This window comes from Chroicocephalus ridibundus, chromosome 9 (assembly GCF_963924245.1).
Source record: "Chroicocephalus ridibundus chromosome 9, bChrRid1.1, whole genome shotgun sequence".
Lineage (NCBI taxonomy): Eukaryota > Metazoa > Chordata > Aves > Charadriiformes > Laridae > Chroicocephalus > Chroicocephalus ridibundus.
In genome coordinates, this window is record NC_086292.1 from 42,891,320 (window position 1) to 42,909,613 (window position 18,294).

Sequence of the window (18,294 nt, forward strand, 5' to 3'; positions counted from 1 at the left end):
TTGTAGATTTTTTGTAAAATCACCGAGCAGCAATAAATTATAGCCCTGATTCCTCTGTGCTCTCCCAGCCTTACTTGCCTACAGCTGCATGGAGCTATTCTTATCACCAGGTGATTTCTAAACTCAAAGATAAAAGGAGGTTTTAAAAAGGCAGAGCCTGAGCAAGTGTGCTCCATTTTCTGTAATGAACATGAACTCACTTGCTGTTATCTACTGAGCATGCTGTTGAGCCTCTAAGAGCCGTCATTGCTAAGAATAGCAAACTTTCAACCTGTCCCTGTATCATTCAGCGCTGTAAAGTTCAGAGCTGCTTTAGGAGACAAAAACTCAGAATGCCTGGTCAGTATTTTTACTTTTTGGCTCTTGCTGTTTCCAGGCTGGGGGTTCAGTATGGGAACCAAGTACCACTTCCACAGCTGGAGGGTCTTTGTACTTGTCTGCTCTCTGCCCTGTATCGCCTCCCTGGTGGCACTGAAATTCATGCCTGAAAGCCCGCGTTTTTTGCTGGAGGTAAGACGATTCATCTGAACGTTGCAGTCTGATATTAGCAGAGGATAGCTGGTCCCTAATGTGTCACCGTCTGTCTGTCTCTGTCCCATCAAACGCGCATAGCACAAGCTGAGAGGCAAAACCACTCCTACGTGTCTACACTAGCTCCACAGATTGCTTAAATCCCAAAGACTACAGACAACGAGGTCAATCAACCATGGTTAATGTTTCACTGCCAAACGTTGTAGAGAAAAAAGGTGGTGAATGCTGGGAATTTTGTAAGTGCAATAAAGGCATTTTGAAAACATCTCACAGAGTTTTGACATGTAACTACTGAATCCTGGTGGAAGAGCAAAGGACAGAGTATGTTTTACTGAGTAAAATACATAAACCTCAGAGCTCTTATGCAAGTATTCTTTATTCCAAATTCACAGATGAGAAATGCGGTGATATCTAGCCCAAGACAACCCTTCAAGTCTTTAGCAGAGGTGGGATTAGAGCCCAGGTCTCCTCATCTATCTCCTCTTCTTTCCTCTGGTTTTAAAGCTCTGTTCCTGACTGCTCTCCTGCCTCAGACACTTTTAGGGTAACTCCTTTCCTCAGCACAGCGATGCTGCACTCTGTGAATACAAACCATGCTTTCAGCTATTTGCGTTTAATACAGCCAGTGCCGTACGTGTGCTTCTCCACTATATTGGACCTCTAGAATTGGTTTCTCTTCATGCTTCGGTAAATTACAGAGCTGGGAACTTCAAAATTTATTTTCCTTTTCTTTGGTGTTTTCAGATAGGTAAACATGATGAAGCCTGGATGATCCTCAAGCAAGTTCATGACACCAACATGCGGGCCAAGGGCGAGCCAGAGAGGGTGTTTACGGTGAGTTTGAAAAAGCCATGAGTGTGTAAAAAGAAAGGTTGGACATATGTGCCTTGGTGCAGCACAGCACCAGTTTATTCCTTCTTGAGACTCTTTCAACACGACCTCCCCCAGCAATCAGAAAAAGGACTCTGAGATACATTTTGCGCATTAAAGTTAGACGCCAGTCTGTTTTTTCAAGTATTAGTCAGTTCTGTGAGTTGCAGTGAGTACTCTTCATTCCTGGTGTTACTCTGCAGCATATAGACCAGTGATTTGCCAATTACACACATGCCTAATTGGTCTGCTGTAAGAGACTAAAACCAAAAAAGAGAGATATTAGTCATGTGGGAGATCTGAGTCACTCCTTTCTCCATTCTGGCTTCTAATCAAACTCTGATTAAACTTCACGTACCTCCTAATGAGCTTCCTAAACTCCACCTGCCTCATACCCAATCTTTAATCTCTCCAAGGGAAAGTGGGATGAGTGGCTATTACTCATTAGTCTGCTGCTTGTTGTGAAAAAGGTCACGCCAGTGGACTCTGTTAATAGTAAAATCAGGTAAAAGGTTTATGCTGGGGTTAGCTGCAAATTACTATAATTCAGTTGCAAACTCCCAGTGAGCCGGCCAGGGAATAGCTCTTGATTTATGCTTTTAAAGGTAAGAGGACATGTGCTTTTAAAGGACGGAGAAAAGGAGATATGGCTGTGTGTCAAACATGTCTTTTGGAACAAAAAGGAGAGCAAGGCTACGTGTTCAGAAGGGTTGTCAGGCAACAGGGCCCTTCAGGAGTGATCCTTCAAGAAAATTAGATTAATATCAGTTCATGATGATTGTGTGCATGTTCAGGTAGGAACTTAATGAGCATGTGTTATTTTTAGGCTACCAACCATTTGACTAATGTGGACCTTGGTAGCAGAGGTGCGAGAGACCATCTCTCTGAATCCCTACCTGGCTTTGCTGTAACGCCGAGCTGGGGTGGCCAGTCCTGTTGCGTGGTGGGAAGAGGACTGAAACTCAATTATATATATATAGATATACATATTGAAGTTGGGCATTATGAGAGTCTGAGTAGGAGAATGAAGGAGCAGCTGCACATCACCCATTCGTGCTCATTGCTCCATCCAACAGTGTCATGACTGCTGCAGCATGAGCGGATCTCAGTATCGCACCTCGAGGTATGGCGCGCCGGCTGAGTCAAGATTTGCTGACATCCGTTGGCACGGGCGGATGATCAATGCAGCCGGTGTAGCACAAACTGTCAGATTTTATGTTTTTCTGGTAGGCCAGAAGTTGCTGGTTTGTGGTGAGTCAGCCGGTGCCGGGACAGTTCCCAGATCTGACATTTAAACGGTGCCAGCAAGAGGAACACGGAGACTCCACAGCTGAGCCAAGGCGCTCATTCGTAGTCAGAAATTTATTCAGTAAATTTTCACCTCCTTCTCGTGTTTACAAACAGATCTGGTTTCCCTGAATAAGTCTTTTACTTAAAATTATTGAGCAAATATTTTTCGGGACCCATTTTTAAGGGTTTCTTGAGCAGTCCAGTTCAGGTGTTCAGTGTTGAAGGTTCGGATTAGTGAAGCAAATTGATTGCGTGGTGTGGGCTCATTTGATGACACAATGCATTTTCAGTTGCAAAGACTCCCATCTACATATTCGTTTGTCATAGAAGTTCTGCCAGTGGTGCTTAAAAGGTGCTGAATGAGAAATATTCGTGTCAGTTATCTTTGAAGAAACAGATCCTGAGGGCACATTTCGATGTGGATACAAATGGATGATCATGGAGATGGTTTTTTTACTATAATTGCCTAGTCCTAATTTCCTGTGGGAATCTAAAGGATAGAGAAATAAGGTAGTGCACAGGCACATTAGCCAACAAATGAAAGACTGAAGTGGATGTGATGCACTTGAAATATTTCAGGGAAGGAGAGAGAGAGAAAGGATGGAGGAAAGGAAGGCAGGAAGGAGGGCAGGCTTCTTTCTATAATAAAATAGCTTGCTGTAATTAAATCGGTTAGCTCAATTGTTAGTGGTAACATTCAAGGAAAAGATAGTAAGGGATATCGGGTGGAAATATTGCCCAGAAGACAGTGGAATTTAAAATCCACCCTTGATCAATTCTAGAAACTTCAGTCCAATTTTTTATATATTTTTTTCTCCTTTTCTTCCCCCCCCCCCTTTTTCCAGGTTTCCTATATCAAAACTCCAAAGCAAATAGATGAATTTATTGAAATCCAGAGCTCAACAGGGACCTGGTACCAGCGGTGGCTGGTCAGAATCACAACCACTTTCAAACAGGTAAAGAGAACTAAAAAATATCCCACAGGGGCTTTTGAGCTTTGGGCTCTGGTGCCTCATTGCTTCAGGTCATGGTGTCTTGAAACCCCGACCCTCACTCAAAAAAATCTGCTGGTGTTTGCAAAAGGCTGTACTCTGATTGCACTTGCTATGCAGATGTGAGCATCTCCAAACTGCCAGCCCCCAAAATGCCCCTGTGAGCATCGTGGTAGTCCAGATGGCAGGCCTTCCATGATGAGCCACAGCCCCAAGCACTTGACTCTCCTTCTGGGCAGATAAATATTGATTCCCTCTCCCCCAAGCCTAAGTGAATTTACCACCTGCAGTGGATTCAGAAGAGTGTTTGCTCCTTGCTCCTGCTGAGACTGATTTTCTAACAGTGTTGTATTGTCTCTTCATCTAATTTAACCTTTCACACATGCTATGCTGCTTACCTATGCCCATGCAGAACTTTGTGGAAAATCTTGCTAGATCTTCCAGTCTAGGAGGATGAGCCTAAAGTAAAGGAGAGTCTTCCATAATTGATAGCAACGCAGGTGCTATGCTATTATTATGTTTATATATCAAGTTAAGAGCATGAGGAATTACATCCCCTCATGTTCCAGGCGGTATTTTCTGTAACAGATCAAGAAGAGGAGGTCTTGGTCTGCCTCCTGCTCTGCTCGGCTTCATCCCTACCTGAGTTCATCTTACTCCTCCTGAAGTCCCAGCTGTGTTTGGGGTTTTGCTCTTCAGCGAGCTTTGGAGGTCATTTTGAAAGCACCCCTGAGACAATAAGTATATGTGAAAAGACAAAATTGTCAGCAGGTCTGAGAACAGGCTCATGTCCACATTTACTGATATAACCTGAGAGAGACACTGCATCACGCCAGCCCAGCCCTGGTCACGCACTCCAGCTCATTACAGAGGGTTCAGATCAAGTACCCTGGCACACAGCTGAGTAAGCGATCTTTTTGCCCATTTATCTCGATAAATATAATTTTGAACCGACACCGAATAGAAGCCGCGCATCTGACCTTCCCCCAACGAGCCCTTTTTACTGACAGTATATTTATGACGCTCTCGGAAATTAATCTGCCAAGTGTCTGTTTGGCTGTCCTTGCAGCTAATTCCTTCTTGTGGGTCTGTAGGTCTGGGACAACGTGCTATACTGCTTAACAGCCCAGTACAGGATGAACACACTGATGCTGGCTGTAGTTTGGTTTACCATGGCCTTAAGGTAAGGTACTTGTTTAACTTCTTCAGGAAATTAGAGGGCACTCAGAGTTTGAATAATTATGTACACATTTAAGTAAACTATTAAAAAATTAACCCTGGTCTTATTTTAAAGAGTCTTTGTGTACTAAGCCCTGCTCTCCTAAGAACTGTTGATCAATCTGATTGCTGATATGAGAGTACAAGGTGCTTGGAACAAATCAGGACTTTAGAAGCGGTGAGTAGGGCAGTAGAATATCGACTTTCTCACCTCTAGATCTTCCATTTGATCTTGTCCACACAAAAAAAGACACAACCCCACTGGATTCTCATCTGTTCCTTAGTCTAGATCAAAACTATTCAGGTGAGCCTAAATCTAAACTACAGGTAAATTTTGACTCTCACTTAAACCTCACACTTGCAGAAATCTGCCTTCTGGGGGAGTTTACAAATTTCTTACTGCTCTGCTAGCCTCTTGGGCAGCAAGGATAGCACATGGCTGGATTTCCCAGCCAAGGAGTCCAACTTAAAGGAATTGTCCTGCTTTAAGTGAACGAAAATGGCTCGACGTGCTTCTGAGATCAGCTGAGTGTTTAGAGTAGGGAGGCATTTTGCTCTGTCCTGTGTCCGACCCGAGCAAGAATTTGTATCAGAAATGCATTGGCATTAGGAGTTTAACAGGTTTACAGGTTATGAAGTAGATCACTGGAAAAGCACTGCAATATTTGCAGTGCTAGTATCTCGTATCCCTAATGTATGTCTCCCATCCTGCTATAGTTACTATGGCCTTATTGTCTGGTTCCCTGATATGATCCGGTATTTCCAAGAAGAGGCATATGAATCCCGAGTGAAGATCTTTGATGAGGAAGAAGTGTCACACTTCACCTTTAATTTCACCCTCGAAAACCAGATCCATAGAAACGGGGAATACAGAAACGATAAGTAAGTGAACAGAACTTGGTCCGATGCATGCAAACTGAAATACGTTTCTAGAAAGCTCCTTTTTTTCTCTCTTTCTTTTTTTTTTTTCTTTTTCCACTGACCCGAAAATCTCTGTTGTTCTTTTGGGCACACAGTCTATATCTCTCAAAATCCCAAAGGCAGTTTTCTGCAGACCAAATATCCTTTTTCTCCTGCTTTTCACGCACTCTGCCTCAGCCACTCGCATCTCCAGACCCAAGGGGATGCCTGCGAGGAGCCCTGCCTTCAGCAGGAGCAGGCCAGCGGGCACCCACCTGGCTGTGCTGGGCAGCTCTGGATGCAGAGGGGACTTTTCTTTCCTTAGCACACACTGACATCTACTGGTCTTGGCCAGGGGAGACCATCACTTGTAATGAAGCTGCCCCGCTGCCGCATTTCCAACAGAAAGAGCTGGTTTTCCTTGAAGTCCCCTATACGACTTAGCCCTGTCTCCACCCTGCAGCCCATTAGTGCGAGCTGTGTCGTGGCCAGTTGTACTGGTGTTCTTCTCCCACGCTGGCCGACATCTCCCCACAGCCGAGTATATCACCTTCTTTTTTAGTGCTTTGAAGTCAGTGAAGTTACTGTAGCAGAACACCATTGCTTTCCTCCCTTTCTTCTCCTATTTGGGCTAAGCTTGGTGGTTTTTCTTCTGCATCCAGCCTGGACCCCAATCAGTCTGTGTTCCACAGCAATACAAATCCTAGTGATTTGTACCAGGCCATCACTACTTTTCTAAATCCCAATAAAATGGGTGGTAAAATATCCCTATGTAAATTCTGTGGAGGTCCCCCTGCTCCAGATAGGCTAGCCAGGCTGTTGCTCCAGCTGCCTTGCACTATGTGGGGAGGTCCCATGGGGTGTTCAATGTTACATAAAACACTCGCTGTTTTAATCTTCATGGGTGAAACCATACCTCATTGCCCAGACGGGTTATTCCTCTCCTCTCAGAAACTATTTGTCACCATTTCCTTGGTGTATATCTGATAGACGTTGGTGGGGGACCCCAGCATATGTCCCTATGTCCTTCCAGAGACCTTCCTTGCAGCAAGGAGCTGTGCTTGATGGTGCAAACCTAACCCCATAATTCCTATTCCCCTGCTGCTATCGAGCAGCCAAACAAAGCCCGGTGAGAAGTGGATGGTGGTCAAATTTGGGGACTGGGGACCCTTATCTTATACCTGGAGAAAATGCGCTGTTTTCACTAACTTCATTGAGAATTGAGGATGCTCAGCACCTTGCAGGATGAAGACATAAAAAGGTGATGTAGTTCACTATTCGCTTTCCTTGGTCTTCTCAAAAATTCAAAACCTGATCAATCTACGTTCCAGTAATGCCCACAGCATATCTCGATATGACTTATAGCTGTGAGTTAAAACTCCATTGAACACCAGTCCGTTGCTGTATGACTCTCTTAAAGACAGATGTTAAGAAAGCAAACTGCAGGAAAAGGGCTTCGAGCCGCCTTTGGGAGTAAATACATCACAGGCTATTACTGAGCAAATGCAGAACAGCTTCAGTTCTGCTCTAACCTATGAGACCTTCTACATGGAGTAAAAGACTCGAATAGTCTTCTCATGGTATTTCGAGCATTAATAATATCTCTTAGTAGCTTCAGTTAAGAAGCCCTGCAGTGCTCAGTTAATGGTGTAAACAGCCATCGTGCGCGACTGTGTTGTAAGTGCTCAATTCAATTAAGTTTCTGGGTATATGTTAGAAGGCTTTTTATTTGGTGACAGTCATGGCCTCTTTAACTAGAGCAATAATGCTTGCTCTTAATAGCTCCTTACATCTTCCAAACATGCCTGTGCATTAACTAATACATCTTCTCCGTGTCCCTGCAAAATTTCGTAGGTAAATCAATATCGTGTCATCCTTCAGGCAGGCAGGTCAGACGTGTCAAGCTTCCCATCAGAGGAGAAATCAATCACCTGACACAGTTGATTATTTTTAGTGTAATCTGTTTTCATTACATGATAAGCAATATTCCCCGAACAGAGATGGTTACAAGCAGAACTCAGATAATCTCCCCGCTCTCTCTAGAAACCCTGCTGCATTTTTGCTTTAAAAATCACTTTGAGTTTAAACAGCTGTCAGAAGCCTTTCACCAAATGGCTCAACGGGCTCCTGATAATGTCTGTTTGCATTTATGCTGGAGGAAGGGGCAGAATAAGGAAGGCGGCAAGGCCAGTCCACAGAGAAAATGCCATGCACTCGGTGAAATTATTTCTTCTTCAGATGGACTAGTACTGAAAGTGAGAGGATTTGTGTCCATTCAGCCTTAGAAGCACATTTTCACAGGTGTGACTATTTTTGAAAGGGAAAAACTGCCAGAAATCCGAAAAGGTCCATCTCTCTTAAAAAACCCCACAAATTCTTCAAACCCATCGCTTCTACTGAAATACAAAATGTGTAAGCATGGAGATGGAAGGACAGCTACGCATTCAAGCAACACCTTTTCTGTAAAAGACCCTAGAAATTGCTGTTATTACTCTGTCTCTTGAAACAGCCGTTACATGCTATATAGTGTAGAAAATACCTGAAAGCACAGGGTGAAGTTCTGTTTCCTGCCCCGCAGATTTATTGGCATGAAATTCAAGGAAGTGAGATTTGAGGATTCGCTGTTTGAGGAATGCTACTTTGAAGACGTGACATCCAGCGAGACCTTCTTCGAAAACTGCACCATCATCTCTACTGTCTTTTATAACACGGGTAATGGCATTCCCTCTGTGGTCCCATCTCTGTAATTAGGAACTATTTTGTCAGATTCTGGGAGAAAGGACGATAGGGGTCTGCGTGTTTGTGTGTGTGTGCTGGGTAATGAAAGTGATGATGGGAAAAGAAAGAGGGTGCTGCATTTGGACGGAGGCTTCGGTTTGCTCCATCGGTGTTTTTAACCAGATGGCTTCTGGTGTCATTGGCTGCTGCACGGGAAACACAAAAGTCTGCACTCAGACCTTGGCAGGTTAAAGTAATGGCAAAATGCCTAGCAGTTTAACAGCTCAATTCAACAAATTTGGCTTAAAATATAATTTTAACCAACCTGCGGTTGGTGGTCATAAGCAGTAAGATATTCATTAATTTATCCTGAAAAAGCTTTTCACTTCTACTTTAATAGAGAACGAGTCATAATGCATGAAAGCAAGAGCCTGCGTTTCCTGTCCGTGTGGCATGGGGATACTGGTCCAGGTGACTCCAGAAATATAGGGAGCGCACGAGCTTACACCCACCATGTGCCAAGCATGCAGCTAGAGCTTGCCGCTAAAATAAAAACTCCCCGAATTTCCATTTGGTGAAGAGCACCTCTCAGATCTCTGGTTTGGTTTTGACCCTGAGTCCTGTTGCTGCTGTATGAAGGGAGATCAGCTGCGCAGGATCAAGATTTTTCCTCTTTCCCTCGCAGATCTCTACGAACATAAATTCATCAACTGCAGGCTCGTAAACAGCACATTCATGAAGGAAAAGGAAGGCTGCCACCTGGATTTCGAGGAGGACAACGATTTCCTGATCTACCTGGTCAGCTTCCTGGGCAGTCTGTCTGTGCTGCCAGGCAACATCATCTCTGCGTTACTCATGGACAAAATAGGGAGGATAAAGATGATCGGTGAGCGGGGACGATGGGTGGATGGCACAGGCCGTGGGTGGGAGCACGACTCTGCAAAGAGCCGAGGTCAGTGTGAAGGTCTCACTGCATCTGCACTCACCAACGTGAGCCGAGATGGTTCAGGTGGGGATGAGTCACTCCCGGACCAAACGGAGCAGAAGGGTAAAGAGACTCAAGGGTGAGGGAAGTGACCTACTCTGTGGCAGTGGGCAAGTTACCTGCTCCTCGCCTCCTCACCCCGCTTTTCTGTGTAGCTGTGAAATCCTCATTTTTTTATTTTGGCTTTTACCTCAAAGCCTATTGTTTACCCAGTCCTCAGCACATCAGCGTCAGAGCTGAAGCAGGACCTCTTGGTGCTGTTGAGTGGATGCTGATGTCCACAGCATTCCATATAAGTAAATAAACACTTTGCTTGTAGCAGTGAATATTCACAAAGATTATTTGATGCAGCATCTCGATAGCCCAGGAGTTCCCTCTTTTGGTTTCCTGGTTTTCAAATGATCTTACAAACAGCTTCAGAGAGCGTATGGTAGATTAACTGACCATGTCACAGCCAAACAAGATGCCACCCTTTAGCGTCATTGGAATAAGTTATCACTGTATCAGCTTTAGGATTACTCTGGGAATTTCTGGTGTTGCTTCCTCCAGGGTTCAGACCTTGCTCTCCGGGTACTGTGGGAATCGTACCTCCAGGGACAGCCAAGTGAGTTTAACAAAATCAGGGATGTGGCTCGGGGTAAGGGGTGACTCATTCACTTGAGGTCACCTACCTTTCTCTTCTGAGAACAGAGGGGAGTTTAGTCAGCTTAGCCTCACCGTCAGACAGGTTAAGGTAAGAAAGATGACCCCCGCCAGTGTGTCAGGAATGTATGTTGCAGGGGAAATGAGCGTTCGTGTAGTGAATTTGGAAAAGACCCAAGCAAATCAGAGGGTCTGTGGGAAATAAATTAAATAAAGCTGAATGAGAATCAGATTGTCCCTCCTGCAAACATGTCAGCGTTTCAGCATCTTCCCCTGGAACTGAGATGACAGCTGGGATCCTAAATGCTTATTTCTTCTGCAGAATGAAAAGTACAGGACAAAAATTAGTAATGACACGTTGAAACGTTTCACTCTGGAATTTTCAATTGAAACAGCCTTCTGGCATCCCACCCGTATCGCTCTGATGAACACATTATTTCTGGTCAGCTTAGCAGGAAAACTGAATTTTGCTTTTTGTGTTATGTGCCTCGCTGGGACTTCAGTTCAGTGTTATCGTGTTCTGCTAAACCCTCTCCTGTGCCAAATGTCAGGTCTGGGGCACAGACGCTGACCCTAATGCTGCACTGTACCTCTTCAGCAGGGGGAATATCCACCCCGCGCAGCGGGGGATGTATTTTGGCCAGGTACCATGGAGGAGAAGTGGATATGGAGTCCTGCACGGCAGCTTTTTATAGGCAGGGCGCCGCAGTGGCAAGATGGAACATAACGTCCAAAATGAAGCATTTTAGTTCTGGTTCAGCATTCAGATTATTTTGGATGGCACCAAATTGATTCGAAAAACCCCAAACAAACAATTTCACTTTCCGGGTAGTAAATGGAGATATTTCAGCAATGACAGAACTTTACAATGAAAGATACTTTGATTTTGCAAAAATTGCATCTTTCGAGTGAAAATTCCCAACAGGGTAGAAGGCAGTGCTGTAGCCATTAATATTTCTGAATCTGAACTGTGCCTAACTGAGCATGAACTCTCTCACTTTCTCCCTCGGTGGCATTCATGAAATTATGGCTCCTGTGCAAATGTGCCATGAAATCTAATGATGTTCTTATAATTAAAAGAGATCTCAAGTGCTTCATAAAATTGACTGTAAATTATCCTAATTGAGACTATAAACGTGTCAAGTGATTTCAATATGATATGAAATGCACCAGCTCTTCACTCAAAACTCAAGTTGGAAAACCTTCACAATGATTCTTCCTCCTCATTGACTTTCATGTTTACTTGCCCCTGCTCTTTCTGGGTCCATCTGGAAGTCAGAGATGCTGGAAACATGCCTGGAAAAGCCTGTCTTTGGAGTCTCCGTAGAGCAGGACTATCAGCAAGATCAGATGGTCATTGAGAACATTTTCGGGCTGGTTTCCAGCATCAGAGAATGACAGATAGGCAGCATCAAGGTATTTTTGGGTTCTTGCAGATATAATTTCTTCTGGGGTGAAACGCCGTCACTTGAAAGCCATCTTTATCAACAAATGTGTTTGCTCAACTGTGGACAGGGAAAACCGGTGCCAACATTTTTCTCTTGGTTTCCTCCCGTAGGTGGCTCAATGTTGATCTCAGCAGTGTGCTGCTTCTTTCTCTTCTTCGGCAACAGCGAGTCAGCAATGATCGGCTGGCAGTGCCTCTTCTGTGGGGCCAGCATTGCAGCCTGGAACGCTCTGGACGTCATCACTGTGGAGCTCTACCCCACTGACAAAAGGTGCTCAGAATATTTGTCCCTTTAATTTCCACCCTCTGACTTTGTCCTCTCGGTTCCTGATGGAAAAAGTCACTCTAGATAAGCGTAGTCGGGGGAGGTGTATTTTTTTTTTTTTTATTTTCACCAGTCCTTAAGGGCTTGGGTAGTCCTGCGGCTGTACTGGATCAGCCAGACATTTGCAAGCATAATTCTGCATGCATGGTGGCTTGTAGGCAGGGAGTCGCGTGGGTGTATGGAAATTACAGGCAGATAAAATATGGATTCTATCATTTTTGTGGATGTGCATGTATCCCTGTATCCCCCAGCATCTTGACATAGCTCATCACCATGACAGCCTTCCCCTCCACAACCTGGAGACAGCCATGTGCGCAGAATGGTTTGGGAGATGAGGTAGCACAGGAAGCTTTGGAAGAATGTGCTGCAGATTAAACCTTTCCTTGTGGCATCATTATAAGCCTTTTTTGCCTTTTTCACCTTTTTCGGGCTGTTGGGGGAAGCCAGAAGGGAAGGAGAAGGACTGTGCTTTGAAGGCAGTGTGCTTTAGCTGCTGGGTGAAGCAGAATTCGGAGGAGAACCTGGGTTGTTTCTCTGGTGACAATCCACTCCAGCCAGCGCTTAGAAGGGCTTTGATAAATTCTAGAGGAGGTTGTGTCCAGCTGTCATTGGGGATGGCAAAGGCTGTCATAGTGGGCTCCACAGGGCTAGGGAGAAGCTGAGATGGAAAGGAGAAATGACTACACACAGACGTTCTCATCATTCACACAGACATGCAAAACCCCAACATCTATTTATTTATTTATCCTGCCTGGCTTTACTTGCTAGAAGCGTAGCCTGGGCAACCTAAGAGCATTCACAAAATTACCTGTCCAGATCTTCTGTAGTTATGCCAAGAACCTCCCTCCTAACCATTGTTTTCTGCTTTTCTTCCCCGCAGGGCAACGGCCTTTGGCATCCTCAATGGGCTTTGTAAGTTTGGTGCCATCCTGGGGAACTCAATCTTTTCCTCCTTCGTAGGGATAACCAAGGTGGTTCCCATCCTTCTGGCTTCCTCTGCTCTGGTTGGAGGTGGCCTGCTTGCTTTGCGCCTGCCAGAGACTCGAGATCAGGTCCTGATGTGAGCGACAGAGGCCAGGGGGGTCGGGTGGGGGTGGACGCAGAAGAGGAACAAAAAAGAGCCATGCTTGGAAAAATCAAAATGTCCATTTCTATACCGTTGTGTCGATACCTCGAAGAGAGAGGGCAGAGGGAAAGAAGAGCCCAAAGGGATAAAAATGAAACCCCTAGTTTCTGACCCCTTTCCAGCCACGACTGGTGCATGCAGCTACCACACACCCCTTGCAGAGCTTGGGTTTAACCTTGCCTACACTGGGAGTCTACCCTGTCCCTCTCCATCCCAGTGTAACGGCACAGGACGCGAGCAGCGGCTTCGTGCATGCGTGCGCCTGCCTGGGTGTGAGCGTGTCCGACGGGAGAACAGACCCTGACCCCCTCATGCCTTTGCCGAGCTGTGAGATGCTGCCTGCCTTGCCCGGCACTCCTTGGCAATTCCCATCAGCTGTGCTCAGACACAAAGGGCATCCGAAGGGGAGGCAGGTAACAAACCTACCATAGGTGAGCTTCAGCAACAGGGACAAGAGCTACCAATGTGACTAGTGACGCTGGCTGTCTTGATTTTGGGGTTACCACCTGAACCACCCGAAAGAGCAAGAGAGTCCTAATTTCTGGAGGATATGAGGGTGGGTGCTGGGCTCTCAGAAGAATCAGGGTTTCAAAGCCCTTTACTGTCTGCACTTGGCCATAGAGAATCACTAGGCACCTTCTTGGTCTGGGAGAGAAATATATACATAATTTTATATATATATATATATATATATGTATTTACACATACTTGCAAACGTACATACACAGATTGAAGTGATCAGCTATTGAAATTTGTAATTTTTAATTTCTGCACCCTTAAGAAGATCTTAAGAGAGACACTAAAAACTAATCCCACCAATTCAAGATTATCTGGAGTCACGACCGGTTTAGTGGCACTTCATTCTTTATATCCAGACACCAAATATTTAAATGTGTTGATGGCTGGGAATATATATTTCTATGACGATTAAGGGTTTTCTTCCTACAACTTTCACAGAGGAGAAATCGGTATGATGTTGGAGCATTCCACAAACCAAATGTGTACATATTATCCAGTGTAAATAGGGGACTTTCTGTGAATTTACCAGCATTTTAGCCATATTATTTAAAGAATATGATGCTTGATTTTCTTATATACTTCGGTCTCATGGAAGCACTGTAAGCACAGTTACTTAAAGCCATTTAACTTGTTACACAGGGAATGCACGCAGCAAGCTTTCGCTGTACAGAACATTAAATTCTCCATTAAGCAGCACGGTTAAGTTTGGTATCCTGTAAAGATCATTTTTTTAAATTCACATGCCCTTTTTATCGTAAGACTTAAGTCCTGTTGCACCTAGAAGCAAAGGGAGTTGTGTATTTTTGGATGTACATTCTTGGGAAGCAGGAATGAAAGGCATACTATTAAATTACACACCGATGCTCACAATTGACTAGATAGCGCTAATTAGACCCTTTCAACAAGCTCAGCGATCGACCAGAATTGATCAGAAACTGTCACAGAACGCAGGGAATTTGTCTCACCAGGGTATTTTGTGACATAAAAAAATTATTTTGGACTTTTGCTAATGATCTTCCTATTTACCTTTCTTTGGATGCCTCTTTTTTTTTTTTCTTTTTAAGAAAATCACGCAGGGCTAGGCTGAAATCCAGCAGGACTGAAGTCTAACACAGTCACACTAACAGCTCACGCAGGGGCCAGCCCCGCAGATCCGTGGGGGTCAGTGTCAGTGCTGCTCCGGAGGGCAGACGAAGGACACAGAGCGTGGTTAGATCACAAGCAGCAACTCCTTGCCAATGAGGCAAAAACCCTCTAATAAGCATCATTTTTATCATAGTGTCAATCAGGGATAAACACTTACGGAGCAGCCAGGCTACAATGGGCTACTTGGCATTTTTGAGATTTATTCTGGGGTTTATGAAATTGGTAAAATCACAAGCTGCTGTAATAACCAAGCTTATTATGCCTCATTTCTTCATTTTATGGGTAGCTGGGGGCCTTTTTTTGATTCGTCTTCAAAACAGCAAGGTTCCTTCTCTAAGGTAGGAGTGAATGTAATTATGTCCTTTGGCAGCAGTTCACAGCTTCTGTTGAGAATCACAGCCCAGAATGTGGTTGGGTTTTTTTGCCTCTAAGAATGTCTGGTCCTTTTGCATGGTGAGAAGCAGCTAAATATGTATTTCAACACAAAAGTTCACCACAGTCTTTATGTTTCGTCCATTTTGTTGCATTGTGCACAGCAATTGCCACATCGCATTTGGGGGAAAAAAGAGTTCATTTCATTTTCTGGGCTATTGTTGTGCTGCTCTGTGGAGCCAGAATTTATCTTTATTTATTTTATGAAGCACTCTTAGTCATTATCATCCAATGCTCTGACTATTTGTGTTCTCCATTGACATTGTACAGTGACACTAATGACATCATTTATTTTGCAAAACTTCTCTGTTAATTTTCAGAGAAGGAAGAAATTGAGGAGAAAGGAATGGCAAGGTAATATTAGGAAATATCCAATCTTAGAAACCTTTCTTCTTTACAGAATAACTCTCTCACAGGCTGCTAAACCTCACCTTTGAGACATTAGCTGGGACAAGGTAAAGAGCAATAGGATCTTGTTGTCAGTGTCACCCAGGCTAGCCACGTGGCTGTAGAAACTCTTTGCACCCCTAAAATGCATGGGTCAGTCACCTGAGGGCCAGGGGATGATGCACATGTGTTGTGATGAGGCTCCTACCCCTGACTTGACCAGGGAATTCATGACCTAATAGGAAAGGGCAAACACACACTGCAGCTGGGACACAAGGAAAGGACAACGATGAAGAGAGAAGGAAGAAAGGAAAAGCTAAGGAGAACCCATATCACCTAGCCTTAGACACCTCCGAGTTAGATGTCTGGATCTGAACTCATCACCCTGGGTTCCCATTATTTCCTTTTGAAAGGCACAGACAATATTTGTGACCACGCTCAGGCACGGTGCTGAGAAGAAGATGGGCTGCCCTGGATGGCCCTGCTCCTCTCTTTCCATAACAGAGAAATCCAGGGCAGCGGCTTCAGCTCAGGCGTTTGCCTTTGTGACACTTGGGCTGACATCTCCCATCCAACCTCGGTGAGAACAAGGCTTAGTCAACACTCCTGATGAGCTTGTTTATTGTCTTTGTCATGGTCTAAATCAGCGTAGGCTTCACACTACTGCTCTCCCAAGCAAAATGGTCGTTGGGTGCAGTTCCCTCAGCATTGGCTGTGTTTTGATTTGGGTCTCAGTTTCAAGCCATGGGCTACCTGTGAGGCTGAGCATGCGCCACAGAGTCCCGGAGGACCGTGCAGGGGGAGATTTCTCATCAGGCACCTCCTGCGATGGCTCAGCTTTATTTCTACTGTAAAATCAGCATTACACCTGCAGTTCAAGGGCCAGCATTCCTCCTCCAGTGGTTCCCCCGCCTACGTTTGCCACAGTGAACAGTCTCCTTGTCTTGGACACACTGGACCATCCACAGAGAAAACTGCTGACCACGGGTCCACTGATGATCTCTGCAGAGCACTGTTTCCTCGGATTCATGAACTTTACCGCGACAGGGGCACAGAGGACCAAGACAGGGGACTTGCCTTAAATCCCAAAGACCTCTACTAGAGGACAGCTCTTCATGCGTGCGTGGCACACCAGTGCAGCCACTTAGCCAGGGACTTTGTGGCATGGGAAAGGTGGGTCTAGGGAACCCAGACTGACCTGCTGTGAGTTGGTGTCTTTAGCTGAACTGCAGCATAATGGGGGTCACAGGAGGAGTTCATTACTGAGTTTCTGAGCATGCAGAAACAGACATTTAGGGGAACACAAAGCACTACTATGAAAGACCAGTGGTATTACGATGAGTTCTGCCTCCTTATATTCTCTGTTAATTTAACTGGTTGTCGTGTACCTATTACTTCACATCAGTTATGCAGGACAGGTCCTGCCACCGCCTTTGGCTTTGCTACATCTTACTGGTGGTGGCTGGAGCCTGGGCTGGGTGGGGTGATCGCCTCCTTGCCCATCTGATCCTCATCCCCTGGAACTGCTACGTGACTTATAAACAGCGGTGTATGTATCTTTTGGACTAAGAAAAGGGACTTGGAAAACCCATAACCAGAGCCAGATGTTCTGCACTCTGGAGAGAGGTCAGGCAGCCCAATGTCCTTCGGTGATGCCGGAGAGGTGCTCTAAGGGATATTCCCTGAGCCTGGGAGCACTCCAGCCCCAAGGCTGGCTCCACACAGGGGCACAGAGCATGGGCCTGAGCTTTCTGCAGACGTGCAAGTCTCTTCCAGGTCCTGCTTTGAGACCTCCAACAACAGAGTATACTCTGATACTGTTAAGGAGGCCCTAGGTCCATTTACGTTCCTTGCTTGTGTCCTTTGACTTTCCAAAGGACATGCAAAACTGGAGAGTATATTTTTAGGTTTATGTAGATTTTATCCCCGTACGTTATATTTCCATCAAGTTTCTCCCTCAGTTTCTCACCCTTGTATTAGCAAACGCTGCTTTTAGGAAGAATCAAGCCTGTGAACGGCAAAGGAAACAAAATGAAAGACATTTCTTTGCTCTATGTGATGCTAGTGCTGTATAAATGTACACACTGCAAGTTCCACTGTAAATAACACCCAGTGTCGTGCATTTAATGAAATGTTTCATTTAGATGCTCTGTCGGGTCTGTGTGGGAAATAGCCAATTCCAGTCCCTTGGTTCCTTTTCTTCATTTGAAACCTTTCTTGTTTTATTTTTTTTTTATTTGATGTGTGTCTGGTTGTCACTGGAAATTGCAGCTGTTCCAATGGACTTTGTTTTTGTTCTCTCCGTCACATTAAAAACCTGGAAGAAAAAGAATGACTCTTGTAGTGTTTGTGTTTAATGTGCACTTTCAAGGGCTGTTGCGGGTGATTTTGTACCCTTACAATAGCGGGACTTCCTCTGATGTTTGCTATGTGTATGTCCTTGCTCTCTCAAACCCACCTCAATTAAATCTCCCTTCTACCACCATTTTATCACACTTCCTAACACACTACACGAGAAACTCTGTATATCCTGAAAAGTTTTCTAGTGGAGAAAGCATGAAATGTTTTTAAGTAAGTGCCGCGTGAAACTGGAAAACTAAGCTCTGCTTTGTAACAAGAATATGTCCAAAGAAGAAAGCTGCTTCTTGTAGCTTGGCACACCGCTTGACCATAGCATACACTTGTCCATATTTCTAAGGCTGTGTTTCTAAAGACGTATTTCTAAGGCTGTGTGCTCTTTTTTTTGCACCTCCTTGTATAAGTCTA

General features: G+C 44.8%; 1 protein-coding gene across 2 annotated transcripts in view; it reads left to right on the forward strand.

Moving 5' to 3' along the window:
* The window catches only part of SV2B (synaptic vesicle glycoprotein 2B), a 70,044-nt gene extending 52,184 nt beyond the window's left edge, over positions 1 to 17,860 (forward strand). For both annotated transcript variants that reach the window (XM_063346272.1, XM_063346274.1), the window contains 9 exons: positions 377 to 510; positions 1,276 to 1,365; positions 3,537 to 3,647; positions 4,778 to 4,866; positions 5,619 to 5,783; positions 8,380 to 8,513; positions 9,205 to 9,405; positions 11,705 to 11,864; positions 12,799 to 17,860. In XM_063346272.1, coding sequence (XP_063202342.1) covers positions 377 to 510; positions 1,276 to 1,365; positions 3,537 to 3,647; positions 4,778 to 4,866; positions 5,619 to 5,783; positions 8,380 to 8,513; positions 9,205 to 9,405; positions 11,705 to 11,864; positions 12,799 to 12,982 — 1,268 coding nt within the window. In that variant the 3' untranslated portion in view covers positions 12,983 to 17,860. The remainder of the gene's footprint in view (positions 1 to 376; positions 511 to 1,275; positions 1,366 to 3,536; positions 3,648 to 4,777; positions 4,867 to 5,618; positions 5,784 to 8,379; positions 8,514 to 9,204; positions 9,406 to 11,704; positions 11,865 to 12,798) is intronic.
* Positions 17,861 to 18,294: the final 434 nt, after the last annotated feature.